The sequence below is a fragment of the Protopterus annectens genome, chromosome 3.part1, assembly GCF_019279795.1.
Source record: "Protopterus annectens isolate FY-2018-M chromosome 3.part1, PAN1.0, whole genome shotgun sequence".
NCBI classification, from domain to species: domain Eukaryota; kingdom Metazoa; phylum Chordata; order Ceratodontiformes; family Protopteridae; genus Protopterus; species Protopterus annectens.
The window spans coordinates 131,422,331-131,447,708 of NC_056732.1; the positions used below are offsets into that span (position 1 = coordinate 131,422,331).

At 38.2% G+C, this 25,378-nt stretch overlaps 2 protein-coding genes across 5 annotated transcripts in view; one reads left to right on the plus strand and one right to left on the minus strand.

The window, feature by feature from the left end:
• TGFBR2 (transforming growth factor beta receptor 2) overlaps nucleotides 1–21,341 on the plus strand; it is a 470,063-nt gene extending 448,722 nt beyond the window's left edge. For all 4 annotated transcript variants that reach the window (XM_044066662.1, XM_044066660.1, XM_044066661.1 and 1 more), the window contains 2 exons: nucleotides 4,668–4,795; nucleotides 19,457–21,341. In XM_044066662.1, coding sequence (XP_043922597.1) covers nucleotides 4,668–4,795; nucleotides 19,457–19,636 — 308 coding nt within the window. In that variant the 3' untranslated portion in view covers nucleotides 19,637–21,341. The remainder of the gene's footprint in view (nucleotides 1–4,667; nucleotides 4,796–19,456) is intronic.
• The window catches only part of GADL1 (glutamate decarboxylase like 1), a 1,864,133-nt gene that overhangs the window by 73,788 nt on the left and 1,764,967 nt on the right, over nucleotides 1–25,378 (minus strand). The gene's annotated exons all lie outside the window — the stretch shown is intronic.

Here is a 25,378-nt window from a genome sequence, read left to right on the forward strand (position 1 = left end):
AGCTAGTAGATACACTACAGTAAAGATATGAAAATATATCCTTGCTGTCACTTTAGTGTGATCTCTGAGTTGGTATATATAATTGGCAGAGGGTGTGGGAGGCTAGCCCCCCATATGGGTGTGCAGGGGGGCTTGCCCCTCTGCAAAAATATTGGAGAATGTGTTTTTAATTTTAGATTTTATGTTGTTTTTGTGTTGGAGATTTGTAATTCGGCCAACTGGCATTTCGGCATAGTGAGATTTATCTGCGATTCACTGGCATGTGAATTCAGTGATAAGAAGTAGACCCATATCTATATCTGTATATATATATATATATATATATATATATATATATATATATAGAGAGAGAGAGAGAGAGAGAGCTAGATAGCTATAGATATAGATATTGCATCAGCATGCTTTAGTTGTGTGCTTTTACAGTGTTGGCAATCCATAGATGTGCTGCTTGAGGTTTGCTAAAGACTGTTGTGAAGACCTCTTAATTGTCCATATTCGGAGGAATGTTCCATTTAGCATTTTAGACCATCATCCAGCATCAGAGAGATTAAGGAATTTTCTTTTGTCTCCCTTACTGTATTTATATCATCAGTTTCTTATTCCTTGCTTTATTATAGTATCTGCTAGGTATATAATGATGTGTGTGATTTTATTTCCGTGTTCCCAGTTTTTACCAGTGTATTTAAAGCATGCAAAACATTTTTTGTTGTTTTGATTCTTATACTTAACTAATGTTGGTTTATTAGCTTTTGTAAAATTACTTTTTTAAATAGTTTATGTGCTTTTATTTGTGTACTATTGTACAGCCCTTTCATTTTTTTATGGCTAGGCATTTAGTGATTTTTTTTTGTGCTGTACTCCATCTGTAATCATTGAAGATAGCCCATCCCTTAAATGGAAAGATGGTATTCTGCAACCCTCTGTCATGCCATCTACTTTCTTTAGTTTCCAGTGGTTAGTCCAACTGTTTTGTTCTCATACCTGTGTCTTGGTTTTGCAAGGTCTCAGAAGCTAGGAACAGCAGAAGCAGGAGAGTGACTTTTTCATATCTGGGTGGGATGATCTTCTGCCAGTCCAGTAAAACCACAGTGGGACATGGCTGGCTGCTAGTTTTATTGTTGTACAAATGAAATCAGTTTCATTATTGACTTGTAGATGGCATCTACTCTTTTTTAGCACTTTCTATTGTTTTTTTTTTTTTAATGCCAAGCCTTTGCATATTAAATCAGAATTTGAATTCTGTGAACCCACCCTGTTTAAGCAAGTCCTTGCTGGATTGCAGTTTGGAGCCTAATTTTGCAGCTGCCTTTTCTGCTTGTTAAAAGTGTTCAGAACACTGTACCATGGAGGATCGGTGGAGGGGTGGCAGTTGGTTATCAGTCCAGGTATGAACTGATCAAGGTGCAGTGGGTAATTACCTGTTCATCTCAATGCATTATGGATGGAGGCACATATTACAGATTTTTCCTGGTGTATCATTCATCAGGTTAGCTAGTGGATTTTCTGCAATTGATGACAGATTTTCTTATCACTGCAAAGCTGGAGCAACTTAAGACTTGAAACTCTAGCTGGGAGAAGTTGTCCCAGGAAAGCTTATGCAGACAGTCTTATGATCTGATGACTTACTGATTGTGCTTGCCATATAGCTCCCTCCTCCCCCTGTCTCTGATACTGAACTACAACTGTACAGGAGTCTCTGGGGTATTAATAGGGTAATAATATGTGTGGGCAGAACAGTTCCTTCAGCAGCCTCTACTGTGGCACTCACTTGGATTTTAGATCCTATTATCTCAAGATGTATACATACTTTTCTGACTTTGAAGTGATGGTTTGGCCAAAAGCTTTGTGAATTTTGTAGGTTAAGCTGAAGGTTCAAGCACACATCTTAAAGCACCTGTCGCCTTGAGAATGAACTTAAACTGGATGAATAGTACGTTTTATACCATTCATAGTAAACAAGACGGCAGTGTTTTTGTCCAGTGAGCTTTCTGCTACATTGGCCTGATGAACAACACTGTCTTGGTTTGTGCTTCCCATCTTGTATAATGACTTATACAGTCTTGACGTAGGATAGATGTTTACATTACTCTGCAGATACTGTGTTGTTGATCAGAAGTTCATTCTCCCCAGCTGTCTACATGTAGTGTGCTGATGGGCCTGACGCAGATGCATGCAGTGTGCTGATGGCCTGACACAGACAAAACTGATTTTTGATATATTAACTAGTGGCTGTGTTGTATTTGCAGTTGCAGCTATTGATTATGTAGGTAATTAAACAGTGAATGAATGAATGTATCATGGTGAGCAAACACACTGTAAGTAAAGTGTTAAACGAGATTAATAAAATGGCTAACTTGGTTGCAGTATGCTACCTCCTTAGACAATTAAAGTGGACCTAACCTAACAGCCCCACTGTGATGCCCAGCATGTTACCTGAAATGGATAATCAGAAAAGGTATATTTCTTTTTCAGAATGTTTGCACTGTAATACAATGCTCAGTAAACCTGAGGTATTGAACAATCTATTATGCCTTTCTTTTCTTCTGCGTTGGTAAAAGTTATGTTCATTCTTGCAGTAGATTCTTTTGTTCACCTGAGACTTTTTGGCAAAAGATTAGTAGTTCGCATACTTTTTGTACTTGTAATTTTTACCTGGAGTTTGTCTAAAACTGGTACAGCAGTAACAATTTTATGATATGTTACAAGTTATACAATAACAGCTCATTGTTATTCAAAACTGAGTACACTGATTGGGCGCCCCAGTCAGTGTGTCTGTTGTAAGCTGAGCATAACCCAATAGATAAATGTCCAGTTGTTTAAGTATTGTTGAGTGGCCAGACTTTCTGTTAAGATATGCTAAAAAATGATCAACTATTTTAAGAGGACATAGCAAATTAAGAAAAATCTGGACAGTTAAAAGGTACAGTTCTACTACCATCAAAGATTGCAATGCTTTTCACCTGTCCAGACTTTAACAGAATGACCCTCACTTTTCTCATTTGCCTTGTCCCTTATTATTCCATTAATGCTGCCACACTTTCCCAATGTGTAAATGTTGTTGTTGTGTCTTTCGGCTTTTCCCGGTTAGGGGTCGCCACAGTGGAACTCCAGTCCGCTAATGATTGGCAGTTGATTTTTACGTGCCGAGTTGCCAGCCCAGACGAACCAACTTCAAAGAAGGTACGCCCATTTATGCATGTCTCCACGCAGAAGACGCTCTGTCTGAGAATTGAACCGGACAGTGTCTTACTGTGAAAAAGACCAAAACAAAGTGATATTGGTATGATCTCTCCTGTGCCAGCTTCCTAGCTGTACTGATGTGTTATGCAAGTGTGTGAATGTACATAGCATATGCATGTGCACTACATCAGTAAGTCTGGAAACTAGACATAGAAGACTAAAGTGCTATTATACAAAGGCATTATTTAAGAAAAGTAAGCAATTTCTTAAATAATGTCAATATATAATAGTAATAGCCCACTCCTAGATGTCTGCATTGCAGGACTTACCCACAGTTGGCTTTGTTGAATCACTTGGGGTTTGCCCCCATGTGGCTAAATCCTGCAATACCCACACCCAGTCGTCAGTTGGGGTATTGCTAAGTAAATAACTCAAGCTTTTGTAAGCTGGGGTGTGCATCTTTGTTTATTGCAACCTGAATTTAACAATAAGAGATGATTTGTCAAAAAGGCAATTCAAAAATAATTGAATGAGAAAGACACTGTGGTTCTGGAAACAGTTGGCAGGGAAGGTGAATCTTAACGTAAGTAAGGCAGGCTAGTTTTGCCAGGTAAACTTAAGAAAACAGGTAATTACAGATATGGTAATTTACTAGAGTAGCTTAGTGTTTGCATTTTTGTTTTATTGGGTTCACTGTTTTTGTTCTTAAACATGAAATACCAGCTTATTAGCTCCTAGACCAGAATTAACCCTCACAATTTTACTTGATATGTTTGTGCATTGAATGTCAGTAAAACAATGCCACATCTTATGAATTTCATGCCTGTTGCATTGTATTAAGAAATTAGATTCAGATTATACCCTACATATTACATTTTCATGGAATCACCATGACCATGGCTGATTTCACAGTCAGGAGAAGCAGAAATGTGTTGTTGTAGTGCTGGCAGAAGGGGTTGTTTGTTGTTTCTTCTTGAATGTTTGGAATAACAGTGATAATTTGAAATGTGAGCCTAAGCAGCTATTTTTCAGATTTATTTAATGCCATGTTTCCTTTTGAAAGGTAGTTTGCAGCACCTTCTCTGTATTTCCAACTGTCATATCTGTTGATACAAAACATGTGGATAAAGTCTTTAACTTTATCATATTTCTGGTGCAGCCTGACTTCTCTTTTCATATAAAATGTTGTAATTTATCACCATAATCCTGCATGATTGGAGAACTCTACATTTATTCTACTCAGTGTTAATCTTTCAGTGTGTATTTTATGCAGTGTTAATCTTTCAATGTAAAAGCAGTTTTAATCTCCCAGTTTATGACTGTAAAAGAGCATCATTTGCTGCAAACACACATACTTAGCAAAACCAATAATCAGCGAATGAGTTCAGAGCATGAAGAGTACCTTACGGTATACATTTTATAAACGAGTAAGATATTTTAAGACAATTGTAGGGTTGATTGGACCTCTCCATTGCTTTCCTTGACAGATGTGAAAGACTATGAACCTCCATTTGGCTCCAAAGTACGAGAGCATCCTTGTGTCGAGAGCATGAAAGACAATGTTTTGAGAGACAGAGGGCGACCAGAGGTCCCAACCACTTGGCTAAATCATCAGGTTTGTCTTTATTTACAAGTTATTCATCCTCATTTGCCTTCTATGTTAACAGTCTTTGAACGAAAAATACTCTGTGATATATATATATATACTGTTAATGCTTCTATTTCAAAAATAAATAGTGCGTATGGATTAAACATAAAAAGACAGCATCTTTCAGGATGTAAAAGGCAGTGGCAAATAGAAGTGAAGCTAGCTATTTATGCACCTTGTGCCATTCCCCAGTCTAGTGCCTCTACTTTAAGCTTTAAGTTGTAGTGCAAAAATAAAAAGAGAGAGAGAGTGAGACCTAGGAACAACAACAACAACAACAAAAAAGTTTAAAACTGTAGCAAACTGCTTGCTACATAGTTAGCAAGCAACTGAAACAGTGTTTGCCATGCACAAAGTGCTACTGTACTTTAGTTCTGAATGCAGATGTAATACCAGCTTTTAGAAATAATTAGACAATGGGCAAACTGTACATCAATACCCTGACTGGAGAACGAGCATTTTCCAGCAGGGTATTAATGTACAAGTAATGCCCGCTGAGAAGAATGAGTGCGCCACTTTATGGCTGCTTATCAAGCTGCTGTGGCACTCAGACTGAGGAAATGGAATGGCCATCATTTTTTTATGCTCGCTAAGCAATGTTTTTACTGTTTAGCGAGTGTAAAATATAAAAAAGAAGACAAAAAGGTATGTGTGTGCCTGTGTGTTTATGGCTGTGTGTGAGTGTATGCATGCCTATCAGTGAGAGTGAGCGAGACATTATTTTACACTCGCTAAGCAGTGCTTTTGCTGTTTAGTGAGTGTAAAATAAAAAGAGGAAAAAAAGAAAATGCAGCATGTGTGTGAGAGTGTATGCATGTATGTAAATAAGAGAGAAAGAGCAATCATGTGTCTGTGTGTTTCTGTCTGCATGTGTGTGTGAATGGGTGCATGAAAGCAGGTAGACTGTGAGTGTGTGTGTGTGTGTGTGTGTGTGTGTGTGTGTGTGTGTGTGTGTGTGTGTGTGTGTGTGTGTGTGTATGTGTGCGAGTGTGTGTGTGTGTGTGTGTGTGTGTGTGTGTGTGTGTGTGTGTGTCTGTGTGTCTGTGTGTGTGTGTAAGACAGAGAAAGACATGGATGGAGAGAGTGAGAGAGAAAGCAAGAGTAATGTGTGAATGAATGCATGTATGTAAGCAGAGAAGACTGCCTGTGAGTGAGATTGAAAGAGAGTGAGACTGAATGTGTATATGAAAGCAGCTGGAGACTATGAGTGACTGAGAAAAAGGGTGACACAAGTCTGTGAGTGAATGTTTGTATGAAAGCAGAGGAGACTCTGTGTGCATATGTATGTGTGTGAAAGCAGAAGAGACTGTGTACATGTGTATGGGAGAGAACAATGGCTGTAAGTAAAACTGCTGTGTTTCACTTGCTTATTTTTTAAGCACTATATTATTTTTTGTATATATTTGATGTAAAATGCTTCCTTCAACACCATTAATATATACACTACAGCAAGTTTGAAACAGTAGGCGGAGGAACTATTTTACATTAAAAATATATTAAAAAAATAACATAGTACTTAAAAAAATAAATAATCAAGTCCAGGTTGTGTGTTATTGTGTAATTAATGTCCTTCCAGAGGTGTAGAGGTCCTCCATCACCACATAACACCCCTGGGCGGGCAGTAATTACACATTAATACATACCTTGTTAGGCATTATTGCTTGCATATTCCATGAAGAATGACCCAGGCCTGCCAATTGAGTCACCTAACATTTTGCTTCCTGGGCATCTGGCCCATTTGCCCCACTCTTGCTATGCTTCTGGTGGCAAATAGAAAAGTACTGGTGTACCATCCATATTTATAGTATGTTTTAATTTTTATTTTATTTACATGTTGGTTTGCAGGATAGAGCTCAATCACAGTATGTCCACTTGCCAGAATGCCTATTCATAGAACAATGCAATAAACATACATTATATTAAGGGGGAGAGGGGCCACCGATCATCTTGTTATAACATTAATGTAGTTCTGAAATAAGCTATGTATGTAACCTGTCCTTTCTGCTACAGAGTATTGGTAAGATAATTACTGACCCAAATCTAGCAAATTATTGATGGCAAATGTTAAAGAATAGCTTGATTTTTTTTTGTGGGAATAAGGGAGTTGTGGTCAGGAGATGCATTTGAAAAAAGTAAAGTAATGTAGGCATGTCTTGAATGAAGACTTGTTGCATAAAGTGGAAATGGTATTATGGATACATGAATTGAAGAGAATATTAATGAAGTAGAAATTTTCTGTAAAAAAGGCTCTTAGGATGACAGCAGAGATGTTTTAAATGGAGGTCAGAAGTATGTACTTAATGTGGCATTAGACCGTGGGAGATATTTTTGGCCAACAAGACAGTGTAGTATTGAATTCTGTGCCTGACACTGATTTGTCAGAGCTATCTCCAAGGATATCATGCATGAGTACTTTGCAAAAGGATGGGTTTGGAGAACAGATAAAAGTGCTACATAACAGTAGTGCTGAATTGCAGGTTCATTCATGTTTGTACAGTTTCTCTAAAGCACACAGTGAAGATTTTTACTTGATGGTTAAAAGAAAAAAACTCTTTCACTTACATCTGTGGTAACATGCTTTTATATTCTAGCTGTATTCTCTGTATCTATGGCAACCTGCACTTACATTCCAGTTGTACCACCTGTATTTGTAGTAACACGCATTCACATTCCAGCCAACCTCAGTAGCTGTGGGCACAAACTAATAACTGATGTTTAGGCAGAAATAATGAGTGAGTCAACTATATTTAAAACTAATGGCAGAGGTGAACAGGAATGCCCAAGTAAAGAGATATCATATTTCTCCTGACATTTGACCTAAGTCCTACAAACCTGCACCTTCATATAAGGATCTTTTCATAGGTTCATAGGTTCATAGGTTCATACTAGGCTATCTGCCCGAGGGCATTTACAAGCCTAGCCCATCGTTTTGTGGCTTACGCCACCCCTGAACTATACCCATTATTTTGCTGTGCCTCTGCCGAGCAGTGACACTGAGGTAATCCCTGGGGTATATTTGCGATCTCCCATCCATTGGTCAAGATTTCTCTTGAACAAGGCCAGCGAGGTGCTCTGCCTCACATATACGGGATTTTGTTCCACAGCATAGGAGTCTTTGGGTGATGAATCTATCCCTCCAGCACTTGTGGCTCTGGTAGATCTAGATTTTTGAGGTGAAGCATATTCATCAAATCTGGGTTTGACATGGCCTTGTATGTTAGGCAAAGGTCACCTCTGAGCGCGACTGAATAGAGCTGGAGTTCTTTTTGAGACCCTTTATCCTTTTGGTGAGGAACTTTGTGGTCTCTCCAGCTGCTGCAAGTGTCGGGTCAGATACATTCGGGCATTGTACTCAATCATTGGTCTGATGAGTGATGAAAAGGGAGACCATGACCTCCCTTGATCTAGATGAGAAATCCTTCATGATAAGGTGGGCAATGTAGAAGGTCTTCCTAACTACTTTAGCTACATGGGTGTCGGCACCAGTTATCGAGACCCTTCTGAAGGATATCTGTGTCAGATGTGTTTTCTACTATGGTTGTCAGCCATAACCTCCTTTGTACAGTAGATGCCAAACAAGAGTGGGCCCAGCTGTGGGACCCCACTTGTGACAGGCTTTGAGTCTGACATGGCGCCAGCAACTCTGACCCCCAGTTTGCAACCCATCTTGTGATGTATGGGTTAACATTTAAGCTGCTGAGTTTTTCAATGATACCCGTATTGTATCCCAGATCCAGGTAGGCTGTATGGACTGCCTTTCATCAATGGCTTTGGTGACTGTTTAAAGTCAACCAAAAGGCATGATCTGCCAAAGCCAAACTGGGTTGGATCCAAGGTCTGCAAATTCCTATGTCTTTATTTATGATCCTCATGGCTTTGCAGATAAGGCTTGTTGTGACATATCCAGAGGTAAGACTTTGATTAAATAGGGACCTCCTGTTCTCCAGTAAATAGGCCTGTGCCTAAAGAAAGTAAATCTAGTCTGACAACACTGCACTATGGACTGAGGTTTCTCTACTTGAATGTTTGTATTTGCTTAAAAATGTGTACATAGGCATTTACAATCCTCCCTTTAGCAAAGCATTATAGGAGATATGCAAATTTCCCTTAAAAAAATATTTCACCACTCTGGATAAGTCAGAGCTCATTTATATTTTGACGTGGAAAGTAGGATGCCTCCTGCTAATTATTATATTATGCCAGTTGGGTCCAATGTGTAAGACGGAATTAGATTTTATGATGTGTATGAATAGTATGTGCTTCTGAAAAAAATTCTCAGGTATTGGGTGTGCCTTTTCCTACTGTAGTATGAAGACTACAGCCTCTTGTGCCAAAAGCTTTTTATAAGTCAAGAGTTTAACATGTACTGTCTGAAACAGCAATACAGACCAAAAAGCAAAAATATTTTATGCAAGGGTCATGATGTGAAAATTGTTATTTTGGAAGCATTGTGTTTTACTAGCAGAGCAGGTGTTTGTTAGCAAACACTTCCCATTTCCATATGTGGCCTAGGAACAAATGTAAAAATGTCTTACGTGCCTATACATTAAGTGATACATCACCTTCAGTTGCAGACACAGTGATGAGTCCTTAGAAGAACAGTATATCCCACATAGAGTATTTACTGAAGTAGAATACATAGGAAGGATTTTCAGAGCTGTGTTACATTACGTCTTACAGGCAATAGGTATAAGACTGGAGAGAGGGAGCACTATAAATTAATGGACTGCAGATGGGTCCTGGTATTGTCAGTAGACTATAGAGCATGATGTGAGACATTAAGGTATCGCAAGAACATGAGTGCAGTGATGGAGATTTGTCTAGAAAGCAATGTCCCATGACAAGGCAGCTACAGACATTAAAATCAAAGGTCATGTAGCAGTCACTGACCATGAAGCAGTGGCAACTAGCAGTGCCATAGAATGTCTACCTCTACAGTGAATTTGCATTAATGCCTTCACTTGAAGTTAAGAGAGGCTGGCATGTATGTGGACAGAGAACTGATATAGCACAAGAGCAGAATTGTGTGGACATGTGGGAAAGGCAAAAGGTGAGTGCCAAAAATCCGAATTAGTGTGTGGTGTGTAAAGCAGCAAGGAATGCTGGGGATTGTAGGATGAGTTCATTTGTTAAAGGCGAAAAATCTCTCAACTGAAAGCATAGTCGGTGGACAGGGCAACCCAGATAAAGATGAAGGTGTATTTGAACTAGAAGATTTTTTTTTAATTATGATGAACAAAATGAATAAAGCAGCTAAGAAAATAGCAGAGTCTATAAACAAGTTAAAAATGTGGGACAACTTCTGGTACCTTGAGGTAAGTATGTATAGTAGCAGAGATCCTTGCAGGTAGTGTGCCCCAGTCTTGTTTAATGTCTATTGGTTGTGTGAGCTGGACATTTTAGAATTTTTTAGGGTGCCCTGTATCTCTTTCACAAGTAACTTATATCTTTGTGTCATCTCATCTCATTTTACCCATGACTTAAATAGGGGCTCCTATAGATTCACATCACCCTCAACAAATCCAACTGTTATGTCATTGCTGGCTATAGATCCCCATCAGTTTCCCTTCATCATGGCATTAAATATTAAACCAAATCCCTTCTTGCTAAGGGATTTCAATTCCTTAAGCATCGATTGGCATACGTGCAACTCTAAAAATGGATATGCTGAGAGTTTCCTAGACTTTATTAACCCCAATTTTCTAGACTTTATTAACCCCAATGTGCTGTAACAAACTATAAATCTCCCCCCAATAAAGGTTCTAATAATATCCTTTAACTGATCCTTATCAAACTAGCCTCTGCCCGTACACCATCCCATGTCTCCTCATCCTTGGTTAAATCAGACCACAAAGTAATGCATTTCTCTTATAGACTTAGTGGTACCACCACACCACCAAATTAGACTGCCTTTAGGGATTTTTCCATGGCAAATTGGCTTCACCTTACACAACATCTAGACAACATTTTCTCCAATCACCTTCAAGTGGAACAATTGAGAACTATTGCATTCAGCTCTGACTTTTACCAGCACTGAAAAAACTGCATAGAAATGTCAGTACCATTCACCCATATATTCAGGAGCAAACCTGTTGGTGTAACTTCTTTATTAATAACCAGCAGTGTGACCAGTGATACCAAGCGACACACTCCAAGGAGGATGTAAAACCCACTGGAGCAATAAAATTCCACGAAATCAGCCAGCAAAATAAAATTCACGTACTTTGTTCCACTCATAAAATTCAGCACAATGAACAAGTTGTTAAGCGCTTTCCCCTAGGTTCAATCCCAGGCTTCTTCAGAACAAAAATCTACACAACCATTGGTGGACTTAAATAACCCTACCTCCATCATGTGACAATTCATGATTGAAATTCTGTGACTTCCCATAAAGTGAAATACAGTGAAACATGATGAACATGAAAAAGATGAAATGTTCCCTATCTAAAAAACAATTCAAACTTAATAGTCTTACATTCGTAAATCTTTTGTTAAATTAGACACCTTTAAATAGTCCTAAAGAATATATGTATGTGATAAAAAATATTTTTATAAATAAAACTAAAAAAATGTTATTGTATATAAACAATATATATGTACATCTAAATAGTATATGTTGTATGAATTATGTATGTATATACAGAACACAAAATATATGTAAAACAATAAATAAACAAACCTATATACTTTAATTCATAAAAAGTATGTATATATAATGAAATGTCCACAAAAATTAATTCATAGTTAAAAGGTATTGAGCATAGCAAGCACACTCTTTTATTTCGGCTGACAAACTACTCACCATTGTGAACTCGAAAACTGATAGGTATAGGCAGTACCCCATTTGGACCAAATTATGGTATCAATACATTTCAAGTAAAAATATTAACCCGATTGCTCTTCCTTTCCTATCTAAGGAAGCTGCTAACATTCTGAAAATTTCCAAACCCTTAAAACAAAAGATCAATTATTTTCAAGAATTAATAAAACTCATTAATCTAGATAGCATTTTTCAACTAACACAACCTTTACACTTAAATCCTAATATCCAGTTTAATAATGTACCTTTTAATCTTTCTAAATTTCCACTTATTCAAAGTTTCACTGTGTGGGACTTGCTACAATATAATGATTTATCTCTCACTAACCTACGATAAAGCTGAAAGCAAATATTAATTACATTACTATACTACGTCAATTGAGAGATAGCATCATTGTGAAATTTGCTCACATTAAAGTAAGTATAAATGATTTTACAAATCTTACCACTGTTATACAAGCTCTAACATTACCACAGAAGATGTTATCTAAATCTTATAATCTGATTAATCAGATAATACATAATAATACTTGTCTATTTTCTGATTATTGGGATAAACAGAATGTCCATTTGTCTTTAACTCAGAAACTTTCAGCCATCAAGGATACTTTAGACTATTCCCCATTCAAGAAGCTTTTTTATACCCAGTTAATGATATTTAATAATGCATATCATACTCCTTCCAAACTTAACACGTTTGACTCCAGAATTCCCTCCTCATGTTCTTGCTGTTCTTCTTTTAATGCGGATCTTTTACATATTTTGTGGTCCTGTCAGCACTCACATAAACTTTGGACCTCCCTTAAAATCAGATTACAAAAAATGGGATACCAAAAATCCACACTATCCTGGGAATTAGCGATTCTTCATATTCCTATTATTCATCTATCAAAATTTGATACACATGTGTTAGTTTATATTTGTTCACTCATTAAGTTTTATATTACTAAAAATTGGTTAGACCACACCAAACTAAATTGGAATAACTTTAGAACCTTAGCCGACTCTTATATTTCAGCTCAGAAATTACTGGTGAAGAGTCCAAAGAAGTTAGCTCTTAACAATAAAGTCTTAGAAAAGGTATTATACATCTTGGATAGTGTTTAATAATCTCTGTCATTTTTATAGTTTTATTAACCTAGCTCTCTCTCACTTACATTTACATGCATACTCTTTTATATACAGGCTTATATACTTTGTTGTCTCTGGTTTAACATATTCATACTTTGTATATAGTTATGTTATATTTGTCCTGTTTGGAGTTCTTGCATTTACATTGTTATAGTCTTGCATTTATAATTGAACTTCCATGCTCTTATATCCAATGTTCATTATGGTTATTGTGTTCTTGTTGTATTGTAAATATGCATATTAATAATTCAATAAAAAGTTTTTTGAAAAAAAAAACTCTCTACCCATACCACCACCCCCTTGTGATTCAAGGAGTTAACCATAGTTTGCAACTGTCCAAATTTTACAGAATGCTTGGCTCATGCTTTTGGTCTGTTCCTCTTAAAATTTGTAGTTTTCTGGCAAATCAGCCGGGCGGCATAAACTCAAGCTGTGCCACTGTTCGGTAGTCCATGGAGAATATCTTTTGGAGATCCTAGCAAACTGTAATATTCTTTTGCTAAGATTAGAATATTGCCTACGTTAAATGCCCTACTTTTACCACAAAACCCACATACTGCAAGTCACCAAAAACAAAATCCTAAGGTTCATCATCTTCTTTCTTCCCACTTCCCAGTGAACATCATTGCTGCACATTTAAAAAAAAAATTTACTTCAGGGTCTGGGTTGGGGACATATTTTGGTTGTCTGTTGTTCAGTTTGCGCTTGAAAGTTGGTACCCCACAATTCCATTGAAATGGGTGTGGTTACATAATTATGTATGCAAATTTCATGTCAATCAGCATAATTTGTACCTATTTTTCATGGGCCTTTGTCCAGATTTTTGATGTTTCCAGGTTGAGAGGTATGGTTCAACCTGTGTTCCCGAGGGTGACTGGTTCAAGCACTCACTAAAGTCAGCACCAAAAATGGATATGTTCAGAGTTTCCATCTACATTCTATCTACCCACATTATTGACCTCAGTTGAACTAAATCAGTTTTAAGTAAATCTCAGAATCCATATCAAAGGCTAAAACCAATTCTTACATGGAGCCAGACAGTGTAGTAGGCTAACATAGTACACAACTGGGACAGAGTTAGATCAGTCGTTCCCCATCACCTACACAGAGGTTTGCATATGTAGGCATAGTTACCATTCTTTTTGCTTTAGCTTTGTCATGGTAAAAAGAAGGTGAATTCTTAAAATACATATTGCTTTATTAAGTGGAATAATTGTGTTGTGTGCATGTTGTAAAAATTCCATGAAGAAAGTCATTTTAACCCATGGACATTGAAAATGTTTTTTCTTATTTCTGAAGGCCTGTATGAAAAAAAATGAAACATCTAGAACATCCTTTAGGATCTAATGATTTATAGGTATAGATCAGTGCATGCATTGAATGTTAGGTTGCTTCAGATAATTTGTTCAGTCATATGATGAAGAAGATGTTTAATATATGCCGTCATCTCTTCTTCTGGATTAATTTTTTAAATCCTTGATCTCATCATGTGAGTCTTGCAGTTTTAAGATGGATTGTATGGTGATCTACTGAAGCTCGTCCATTCTTTAATAACTAGTTGTCAAATGGTTTTTACCCTTTGCAAGTTCACTTAGAAAGGAGGAAATGTTAACCGTTTGCTGTTTGGTTATGTATTCTTGGACAGAATCATTTGAATTTGGACACACAATTATTTAAACTGATAAAGAGACCCCCATTTACGCAAATCATTTTGTGACTGGAACATCTTCAAGTAAAGTCAACTGCATTTTATACTCTCTGTTTTTTGTGTTTGTATTTATTTTCTGGGATGGAGCACTGATCTCCATGGATGTTTTTCAAACTCTGCTTGGGAGTGATGTCTGGTTATGACACCACCTGTACATAAGCCTGCATTCAGGTTGGCCATATGTAGACCTTTCCAGGATGCCAGAGCTAAGTACCACTCCAAAGCGTAAATGGTGTTCACACTAAAAAAGGAATATAAATTGAGCAATTGAATATTAGCTCAGTTTGTATTTCACCCTAAGAGCTGTGAATTTATCAGCTCTTCTCCTCACACTGTAAGCTAGAATCTGTCCCGCCACCACCAAAAAGCATTTGTGGCTCCCGCCTTCTCAGAGGTTAAATGCATCAAATGATAAGAACTCTGTGCTCCCCACTTCCACGCTGACTGAAATTTGTTTAGCATAACAGTAAATGAGGTTTAAGCACTGAAACTCTTGTAGCCAAGTTTTGTGTCAGAATCCTGTTTTCTACTTGCCATTAGTTGCTGTTTTTCTCACAAACTGTCATCTCCTTTTCTTGTCTTCTTATAGGTTCATGGATTTACACTAGGTAAACAACCAACAGAGTCTTTACAAGCCTAGCTGTGCAACTCAACCCAATTTTGTCCCCATGTTTCTTAGACACATATATGGTAGGGTATGTTAGTAGGAAGGTAGCTAATGATTATTGGGGGGGTACATTAGTTGGGGATTAATTTACTTACTGTTGACTTCTAACTGTCAGAGACATAGGGAACAAACCTGGGTTAATTTTCAATTTCCCATCCAGTGATTAAGTTTCATTTGAATAGGATCAGGAGTGAACTCTGCTTCCTCTTAACTTTATAGTGGCTTTTTGAGTTTCATTACATTATGTTCCTTTGCACCTCATGTGCACTTGTTTTTGTATGAAAAAAGTACTTTTTTTTCAAATGCTACCATCATTTATCAGAAGTGCTGACTTTAATCCCAAATTAGTTTCTGGTGTCATTCCAAGGGGATCCAGTACCTGACAGCCTAGGAAGACATGATTAACAGACCATGATGCTTGCCACAGATGGCCTGCATCTGTCTCCCTTGGGCTTCGGGCTTCTGGCAAAGACTTTTGCCTCCCCCATAGTGCCTTTTCTAGGCAATGCCATGAGGTTAAAACTACCAACATGAAAATTTCATCAAAATGCAAATTAAAGGTCATGCTGCTAAACGCCAGGAGTCTAAACATGAAACTGCACTCATTGCAAGCATTCTTAACCCTGGAACATGCTGACATTTGTGCAGTCATAGAAACCTAGTTCAAAGCTGTGGAGAGCACCTCAGCCATACAAGTTGCTCATCCTATCATACATTCAGACACTAAATCATGGACAGCAAGGCAAAAATAGGTGGAGTTGCAATATATATTAAAGACATACACACCTCCAAGCTGGTCAAACAGTATGATGCAGAGGAGACACTCCAGGTGCAGTTAACCATTGACAAGACCCTTAATTAAATCATAGCTAGCTACAGGCCCCCCCCAACTTTGACTCAAGATGCCTACCTCACCTGTCTGGACCTCTTCGATTGGTAGAACTACTCATGTCAAAACACAAATCCACAGAGATTCCTTGATTTCATCAATGCAAATGCCTTGGACCAGCTGGTCGACACCCCCACAAGAGGTGATAATATTTTGGACTTGGTATTAACCAACATGAGTAACCACTGCAGCATCCCTACAGTATCATCCTCCCTGGTAAGATCTGACCACAAAACAGTCACTTTTGAAGTCACCATCTCCTCTGACCCCCCCCCCCCCCACCAGCTAGGGTCAAACATAAAAACTCCCTCCTTCTCCATAGGAACTGGCACTTAAGTCCAAACCTTCACCAAAGTACTATACAAGCATATATATAGCTGCATGGAATCAGGAATACCAGACAGGACAAGATCATCCTCCTCAAGGAAGACTAAACCTGTCTGGTGGACATCTGCAATAAATAAACTCTGTAATAAAAGAAAAAGATTGTTGTCCAGGACCAAGAAGGAGTAGATGCCTAATTGGAAGCAATCTCTCCTTAGCCAAAACAAACAAAAAAAGAGTACTAGTGAAACCCACCAGTGCAAACTTTGAGTTCCAACTGGCCACATTTAAAGACAATCATAAGGCCTTCTTCACATATGTCTGTAATCTCAAAGGAAGCACTCAGATCTGCTCAAAACTAGTGGTCAAGAATACCACATACCCAAACGTCATAGATATAGCCACCCTGCTGGCAGACAGGCTCAGTGAAAACTTCACCCCTCTGCCCCCCCCCTCCCAACAGTAAATCAGGACATCCCCAGCACCTGCTGCCCCATCTGTTTATCAATAGGGAGCAAGTCATCACTGCCCTCTCAAAGGCAAAAAATACAGCCTCCATGGGATCGATAACATCCCAGGCTGCATCCTACATGAACTCAGGCAGGAACTTGCAGCACTATTAGGCACCCTATTCAACTAAAGCCTGAGTACTAGCTTTATCCTAGCTGAGTGGAGGACAGCCACTGTCATCCCTTTGCACAAAGGTGGAGAGTTCACCGATCGAGTAAATTATAGACTCATCAGTCTAACTAGTCTGATCTGCAAGGCCATGGAATGGATTATCATGGACCTCATTAACAAGGACATGGGCAACCTCCAAACACTTAATCCTACACAATTTGGTTTCATCAAGGGGAGGTCAAGCCTGTTAAATTTGGTTGACTTCTTTGAGAAAGTCACCAAAGCCACGGATGAGGGGAAGATGGTGCACACCACATACCTTGACCTGGCCAAAGCTTGTGATACTGTTCCCCGTGCAGGTATAATAGATAAAGTCTCTCAATTAGGCATCAATCCATATGTTACCAGATGGGTAACAAACTCCCTCAGTGATAGAACCCACCTAGTCAAAATAGGGGAAATCATCTCAAGCAGTAGATGTGTAACACGCAGTGTTCCCCAGGGTTTGGTCTTGTGGTCTCTGTTGTTTGGGATATTCTTTTCTGACATGCAGACCAAAACCAGTGGGCTATGGATTACCATGTTTGCTAATGACTGCAAGCTTGGTGCTGTCATCAATTCCCCTAGTGATGTGGACATCCTTCAAGAGGGTCTCACCCAAACAAATGACTGGTGCCAGACACATGGCCTCAAACTGAATGCCAAAAAAGGTATCCTCATTCCCTTTGGGGAGAGTGATGTCCCCACAAATTATCTTATTAATAATAAGGTCCTAAGCACCCAATCAGTCATTAGGGACTTGGGCACCCAGGTTGATAGCAAACTGACTTTTGACCATCATATTGTCTCTGTTGTATGGAAAGCTTTCTACATGGCCCACCTCATTAGTAAGGGTATCTCATCCAGGAAGAAGGAGGTCATAACATCCCTGTATTTTTCTATTATAAGATCCATTTTTGAGTGCAATGCTCCTTTCAGCATGTACCTCACAAAGCACATGCAGCAGCTGGAAACACCACAGAGGTTCCTAACCAGGAGACTCCAGGGCCTCAAACATCTACCCTACACAGATAAGCCAAAAGCCCTGTCCCTCTACTCAGTCTCATACAGACTCCTCAGAGGTGACCTCTGTCTGCCATACAAAGCAATCTCAGACCCCCACCTTGATGGGACTGCTGCATATCTGCAAGTCAAGCTCCACTCGAGTAACCCAAATGCACAACCTCAACCTGGTCTATGACATCAATAGGACTTGTTGGCGGGACAGATTTCTGTCCCAGAGATTCCCTCTTCTGTAGAATAGACTCCCTCTCTACATCAAGCAGAGTACCTCATTAACCCTTTTTAAGAGCAACCTGGATAACTGGATGGGGAACAGAAAATACATCTCTGGGATTCCACCTGTATCCCTGCTGGATATCAGCATCAGGTGCTGACTTGTTGGAACATGGGTTAAATTCTTGACTAGGCTTGTAAGGGCCTCAGGGTCAATAGCCTGGTAACATTCTATGATCCTATGAAATGGAACAGTGATTCAGGATAAACTGTGTGGCAGAAACATACTTGCCCTGTTATAGTTACAGAGGAACAGCCACACTTATATAGTAATTACAGTGCCAGTGATTGGACAGATAGCATACTACCTGCCTCTGGTGCCAGAAAATCAGAAGGCTGCGAGTTTTACTCCCCCTGCAGGTGATTGGATTAATTGTATATTCACTGCATTTCCCATGACCCCCACCTCAGGTATTGACTGTTACATTTTATTTTCTGCTGGCTTAAATTCTGCACCTGCATAAGTTACCTTCCATGTCTAAATTCTTCCCATATATATCTTAAATTTCCATAACATTTTGCACATTTTCCAAATTTTGCCTCATGCCTTTGGAATGGTCCTCCTAATTTTTTTTAGTTTTCTGGTATCATTAAAGACTGAAGTCATTAAATTACAATATAAATCTGAGTTTCAGACATCTTATACGTCTGAATATACATATTAATGCAAATTCTGTTATTCCATTTTATAAGAACAATACTTAAAAGCCATCCCTGATTTTAAGCCTTTGTCCTCAATTATATTGTGGCTTTCTCCAGATTTCTTGCTCTAAGAGGTTAAGAGGTATGCTTTCTCCTCCCTTCTGATGATGTAATTTTTAGTTGTTATTGCAGGAGTTGGGCCATGTTAATAGGAAAATTGCATGCTGAACATGTTGCAAGTAAATGTTTTTTTACTGAATGTGATTATGTTTCTGATAATGTTATTGCACTGCTTCATGTGCTGCTTGCAAAGCTAGAATTAATGCAATGTATATATTTTTACCATATGTTTGTCAGTGTTAAAATTCCGTTTTCGATGTGTCTCATTTTATTGTACTGTCTTAAAGGCAAAGAGTCCTTGGGCCAGTTCACTTTGGTTAACAAATGTAAATAAGTACATTTCTGATTCAGAGCTTTGTTTCACGTTTTAGGGCATGCAAAAAGTTTGCGAAATCATTTCTGAATGCTGGGATCACGATCCAGAAGCACGACTAACAGCTCAGTGTGTTGTTGAACGCTTTTTGGACATGGAGCAGCAGGACAAAATCTCTGAAAGAAGTTGTTCGGAGGAAAAAATTCCAGAGAGCAGCTCAGTGGATGAAAACAAGTAACAACACGAAGAAGCTGCTGTGATATATAGACTGGTATTAGGTCGCTGTTAACCTACCTATTACCTACAGAGACTGAGAATCTCTCTGGCTGTAGGGCTAAGGAACTAAAGTGATGCGACAGCAAAAACTGGCAAGGAGAAAGGAGAGAAGCACACCATTTCCTCTGAAAATAACATAGGAAGAGCTGCACTGTTAGCTCCTCAGGAATATTATTTTTACCAAATCATTATCATTTGCACTTTATAACAAATGCATATAATTGGCTATAGTTGTATGGAATAGTTATCCTTATGAATAGAACAGTACCCTAAAGTTAGACTCTTTAAAAAAAATTAGATGCAAGGACAATTCTGCACTGCATTTTATGCAGTACTTGTTTGCATTTTGCATTTGTATCTGAAATAAAAGTTACAGAAAACCAAACCATAAATAACTGTGAGGAAAACAAAATGCAAACTTAACAATTAGGGAGTATGCAGGTGTGCTGGTACCACCCTCATCACTAATTGTTTCCCTGCCGTTAAGTTCTGTTGTTTCTCGTGGTCTTCTCTGGAAAGTCATTTTGATACATTTTCTGTTTGTTTATTGCTGAAGCATACTTCTCATCAGTATTTAAATGCCTTTATGCTGTTAATTCTTCCCTTGTCTTCCAGTGTTTCAGTTATGAATATTTCATTTCTTTTTTAACTAAAGCATTTGTCAACTAATGACACACCTCCCATGGCGTAGTCCGTTATAGGAATATACTTGCATTTTTCACACTAACTTTACCAGACAGCTAAGAACTCGTTCTGTATCTTGTGACAGACTTTTTATATGATGCATAAATATGTAGTATAGGTCACTGTAAAGGCTACAGTGATTGCAGCACAGCCATATATACACAGCCAGGACAGGACTGCTACACCCCAGATAGCATAGTCATATGAGTTATTGTTTAACATTTTCTGAACATCACTGACAAGTTGTTTTTTTTTAATTGCCTACTCAACAAAGCTCTATGCTGAATTCTGTTGTAGGTTGTACACTGTCCTGAGTTACTATTGAGCAAAGCCAGTAAGAACTAAAGAGACTGCAAATGTCTGACCAAAGCACAGTTGTCATGCAGTTGTACTGCATTATTTTAGTGAAGCATAAAGGAGTCTTAGTGATATATATTTTCATATTTCACCCACAAAAATTCTCTTTTTCATTCAGTATGTGAAAGAAAAAGTACAGTGGTTGTACACTACATTTATTTGGAGGCAAGTAAGGCATTTTACATTTAGGGGTGACTAATATTGCCATCATCTTTGGATCTTAATAAAGTTTATCTATTTTTAAGGCCTCTGACTTTTAATACAATTAATCTTGCTGTCAGGTTTTCAGTTGGAGGTATGTCATGCTCTACTAAAGTTTGCTTTATACTCGTTGGATTAAATGGTTTCAGTAGGAGTGACATATTGGCATACTGAACCCTTTGCCTTTTGCTTAGCAGTCTTGTCCCTTTAAGTATGTTGAATATCACTGTATAGAAGCTGATCTTGCTGCCAGATTGCAGTGTTGTCAGGATAACATTCTTATTAAGGAAGTACAAAGCTTCTGCTGCTGTCATAGGATCATAGGAACTTACTAGGCTATTGGCCCTGAGGGCTCTACAAGCCTAGCCAAGAATTTAGCCCATGTTCCAACAAGTAGGCACCCTATGCCACTATCCAGCAGGGACACAGGTGGAACCCCAGGGGAGAATATTTTGTTCCCCATCCAGTTATCCAGGTTGTGCTTAAAAATAGTTAATGAGGTACTTCTGTTTGATGTGGAGAGGGAGTCTGTTCCATAAAAGGGGAGTCTCTGGGACAAAAATCTGTGCCACCAACAAGTCCTGTTGATGTCACAGACCAGGGTGAGGCCACACATGCAGGTTACTTGGGTGGAGCTTGACTTGCGGATATGCAGCAGTCCCATCGAGACAGAGTTTGATATTGCTTTGTATGGCAGACAGAGGTCACCTCTGAGGAGTCTGTAGGAGACTGAGTAGTAGTTAGGGCCTTTAGTCTATCTGTGTAGTGTAGATGTTTGAAGCCCTGGATTCTCTTGGTGTGGAATCTCTGTGGTCTCTCCAGCTGCTGCATGTACTTTGTGAGGTACATACCGAAAGGGGCATTGTACTCAGTAATGGGTCTCATAAGGGAAGAATACAGGGATGTTAAGACCACCTATTCCTGGATGAGATACCCTTACTCATGAGGTGGACCATGTAGAAAGCTTTCCATACAATGGAGGCAATATGGTGGGCAAAAGTCAGTTTGCTATCAACCTGGGTGCCCAAGTCCCTCACAATCGATTGCGTGCTTAGGACATTCTTAACAATGTGATAATTTGTGGGGACTTCACTCTCCCCAAAGGGGATCATCATGCAATCATGCATTTTTTGGTATTCAGCTTGAGGCTATGTTTCTGGCACCAGCCATTTGTCTCAGTGTGACCCTCTTGAAGAATGTCCACATCACTAGGGGAATTGATGACAGCACCCAGCTTGCAGTCATCTGCAAACCTGGTCAGCCATAGCCCACTGGTTTTGACCTGCACCTTAGAAAAGTATATTACTGTGGATCTTTAGGAAATTAGGTTAGCTGGACAAATCATGCCACACTGAGTAGAACTGGTAGAAAATACTGAAAGAAAACACAGAAGAAAGGCAAATATCAGTGCACCTCATGCAATCCTAGCTTAATTTAATCACCTTCATGACTGTATAACAGTCAATCCCTGTCATAATTTTCCATTGTTTCCTGATATTTTCATTTTCTCTAGTGAAGCTTAGCAAAACTCTTCTGTTGCAAAATCAAGTTGTTTTTGCTAGGTTTACTATTCGGCATTGCTATGATCAGTTGTTCTAAAGCAATGAGTATTTTTTTTCAGATTATGTGAACTTGTTGCCAAGTGTTTTTTGTTGTAAAAGATTCCAGCTGAAGTTGGGACTTCTGTTAGATAAATACTTAGTTTCTGCTTATAGCTTTATAACCTCACTGAAATCTTGTAGGTTCCTGCTTAAAGGGAAAAACAGTTTAAGGATTCAAGGAGTTTTATGCCTTTAGCTTAGTCAAATTTCCCAGTTACAAAAAAGTAGCCTGTGTGTCTGTGGGTTCTGATTGCCAAGGATGCATTTTTTTACATAAATACCTCATAAAATTGATTTTTGTGGCACTGCTTCAAGGTGCTGGGATGATCTACTGAACTATTCCATACTGTCCTGCAGTGACAGAGCATGACTGTCTTTGTTTAGATCAGTTTGTCTTGTCAGTTTCAGTCTGCTTGTGCTCTGCTGTGGAAGAGTTACAGAATGCCAATCAGAATTCCCTGGCGGAGTCATCTAAATTTGGAATGGTAGTGTATGCTGAGCCCCTAATCTCTTTTAGAGTGCTGTTTAGTTCATGGTAGGCTCATGTCTGGCACATCTTCAGAGCAGTATGTGTACTTCCCCAGCACCTCTCAGTTAGTGACCCTACAAGAGGACGTTGTCATCTCATTCTCTCTAGGAGAGGTGAGCCTTGGCTTTCTGGAAATGTCTCTTCTTCCCAAGTAATTCAGATGTCACATTGCTGACTGCTCAAAATCTAGCACCTGGAATTATGTATTAGAGGTTAAACTTACTCTAAGAAAAATGCAGTATAGTTCAATGAAGTAATTACATTAAGGTGTTTACCAAATTTTTGATTACTTTACCATAGCATACATAAAGTAATTCAGTTACCTAAAAGTAGTTTAAAGTTGTATATGCTGAGAAAAAGAAGTATTTCTAAGAGCACATTAGGTACACCATGACTGTTAAAAAGTAAGTTTTAAAGCTCATCCTTCTTTGTTATTGGTGACATTAGGAAAAATTGACATACATCAGCCTACAGCATGATATATGTCTAAATGCGTTTCTTCTTTAAGAGACATTAGTATGTCTAACATTTGCTGAAGGTGAGGATATGGGTAGTACAGTAACTGTTTATGTACTATTACATTTCTATTTCAAAGAAAACAGTTTATGACAGCACTGACATTGTCTTTTGTCATTGTTAAATAGTCTTTTTTTTTAATTTGTTGTCTGGGGTAGAGCACTGATCCAAATGGACCATTTTAAAGTTCATGCTTTTTTGTGGAAAAAATATTTTAGCTCTTTCAGAATGCAGATATATTATAAATGCTTTAACATTTTGTATTTTAATCAAGAAATAAAATTGGCTAGCACACGTAGCTTACAAATATCAGTTTTATATTTAGTAAGTGTTACAGCTGTGATGAACAAAGGACTAAAGTTGAAAAACACAGCACATCCCAAAAGGTAGAGTTGATGTGGTGTGCTGGTATTTTAGTATTTTATTTGAATATAGGTTTTTGGTGATATAACTGCTGCTTTATTAAAAATATTTCATGGGCCATAACAGAAGCCATTTTGTGCCATAACAGGGATCATCAAGAGTTCTGTCTTTATACCCTGGTAATTAATATTGCTGTACTTTTTTATTTCAAATTAAGATCACCTTAAGGTGCCTCATCTAGAACAACCAAAATGTTTGAAAAGATACCTCTTGAAATCCTAAGAAGTTCACAGAAACCTAATGCAATGACAACAAGTATGTGCCTGTGTTTTTATTTTCTTTTTGTGTGCCTGTTCATGCCTTTGCATATGGGATTGTGTGTGTGTGTGTGTGTGTGTGTGTGTGTGTGTGTGTGTGTGTGTGTGTGTGTGTGTGTGTGTGTGTGTCTAAACCATGGAAGAAAGTTATGTAGGATTATGATTTGTTGGTTGCTACATTTATGTTTTCTATGCATATTGACAGCTGTTTTTAAATGGGTGTCATCTTGCCTTAATTTTGCTGACATACCTTTATTTTTAAGTAAAGGGAATATATTTTATATACGGGGAATATACTTTCTTGTACACAATAGGAATGTGAATAATAAGTAAATAAGCTTTTTTGTAAAATGTTTTAGCATCATTTGTCAAATGTTTTATAAAAATCATGTACAATATGCAATAAAGGAACAATCAAATGAATTTAATTGTCTCAATATCCATGTCTTGATGAGGGAGTGGATTAACATAAATAAAGTAATATTTGTACATTAAGAGGTGTTCTTCCCAACACCCTCATGTTCACTGGCAACAGATGATTTTAAAATGGAATATATTTTTGTAACCTGTTTTAAGTTCAGCAAATTCTAATGTGCAGATGTTTAACTTTTTCTTTTGCTTGTGATGCACAAATGAATTTGTATTGAGATGTGGACTAGAGCTCATCTCTCTCTCTGTCTTACTATATATCTATGTGTGTGTCTATATTTATGTATAGGTTTTCTGCCACATGTTCAGAGTGATTTGTACTGAAATTGGTAACACCAACATAACATCAACACTCACAATGCTGGGAGCCCATAACAGCTTAACACACCAAATCCCAAATGTCCCTAACTCTCCAGACCCAGCAACAAGTGCTAACATGAGTCAAGAAGAGAGGACAGGTCTGGAAGTTCCAAATCCTTTGCTCCTGAAATTGTGATTGTCAATGTTTTTATATCGGCTTTACCAGTTTCGGCACAAGTCAGTTTGAGCATCTGATAAACAGGGAAATAAGGGACCAGCAGGGATATTGTGATCTCACTATTTGAAGGTCCATTATTTCTCTATAATTTCTGTGGTAAAGGGTAATATTGAGTTTAGCAAAAAGCCTCCATATTTGGATTTACTTGACTTTTTGATATATGATTTTA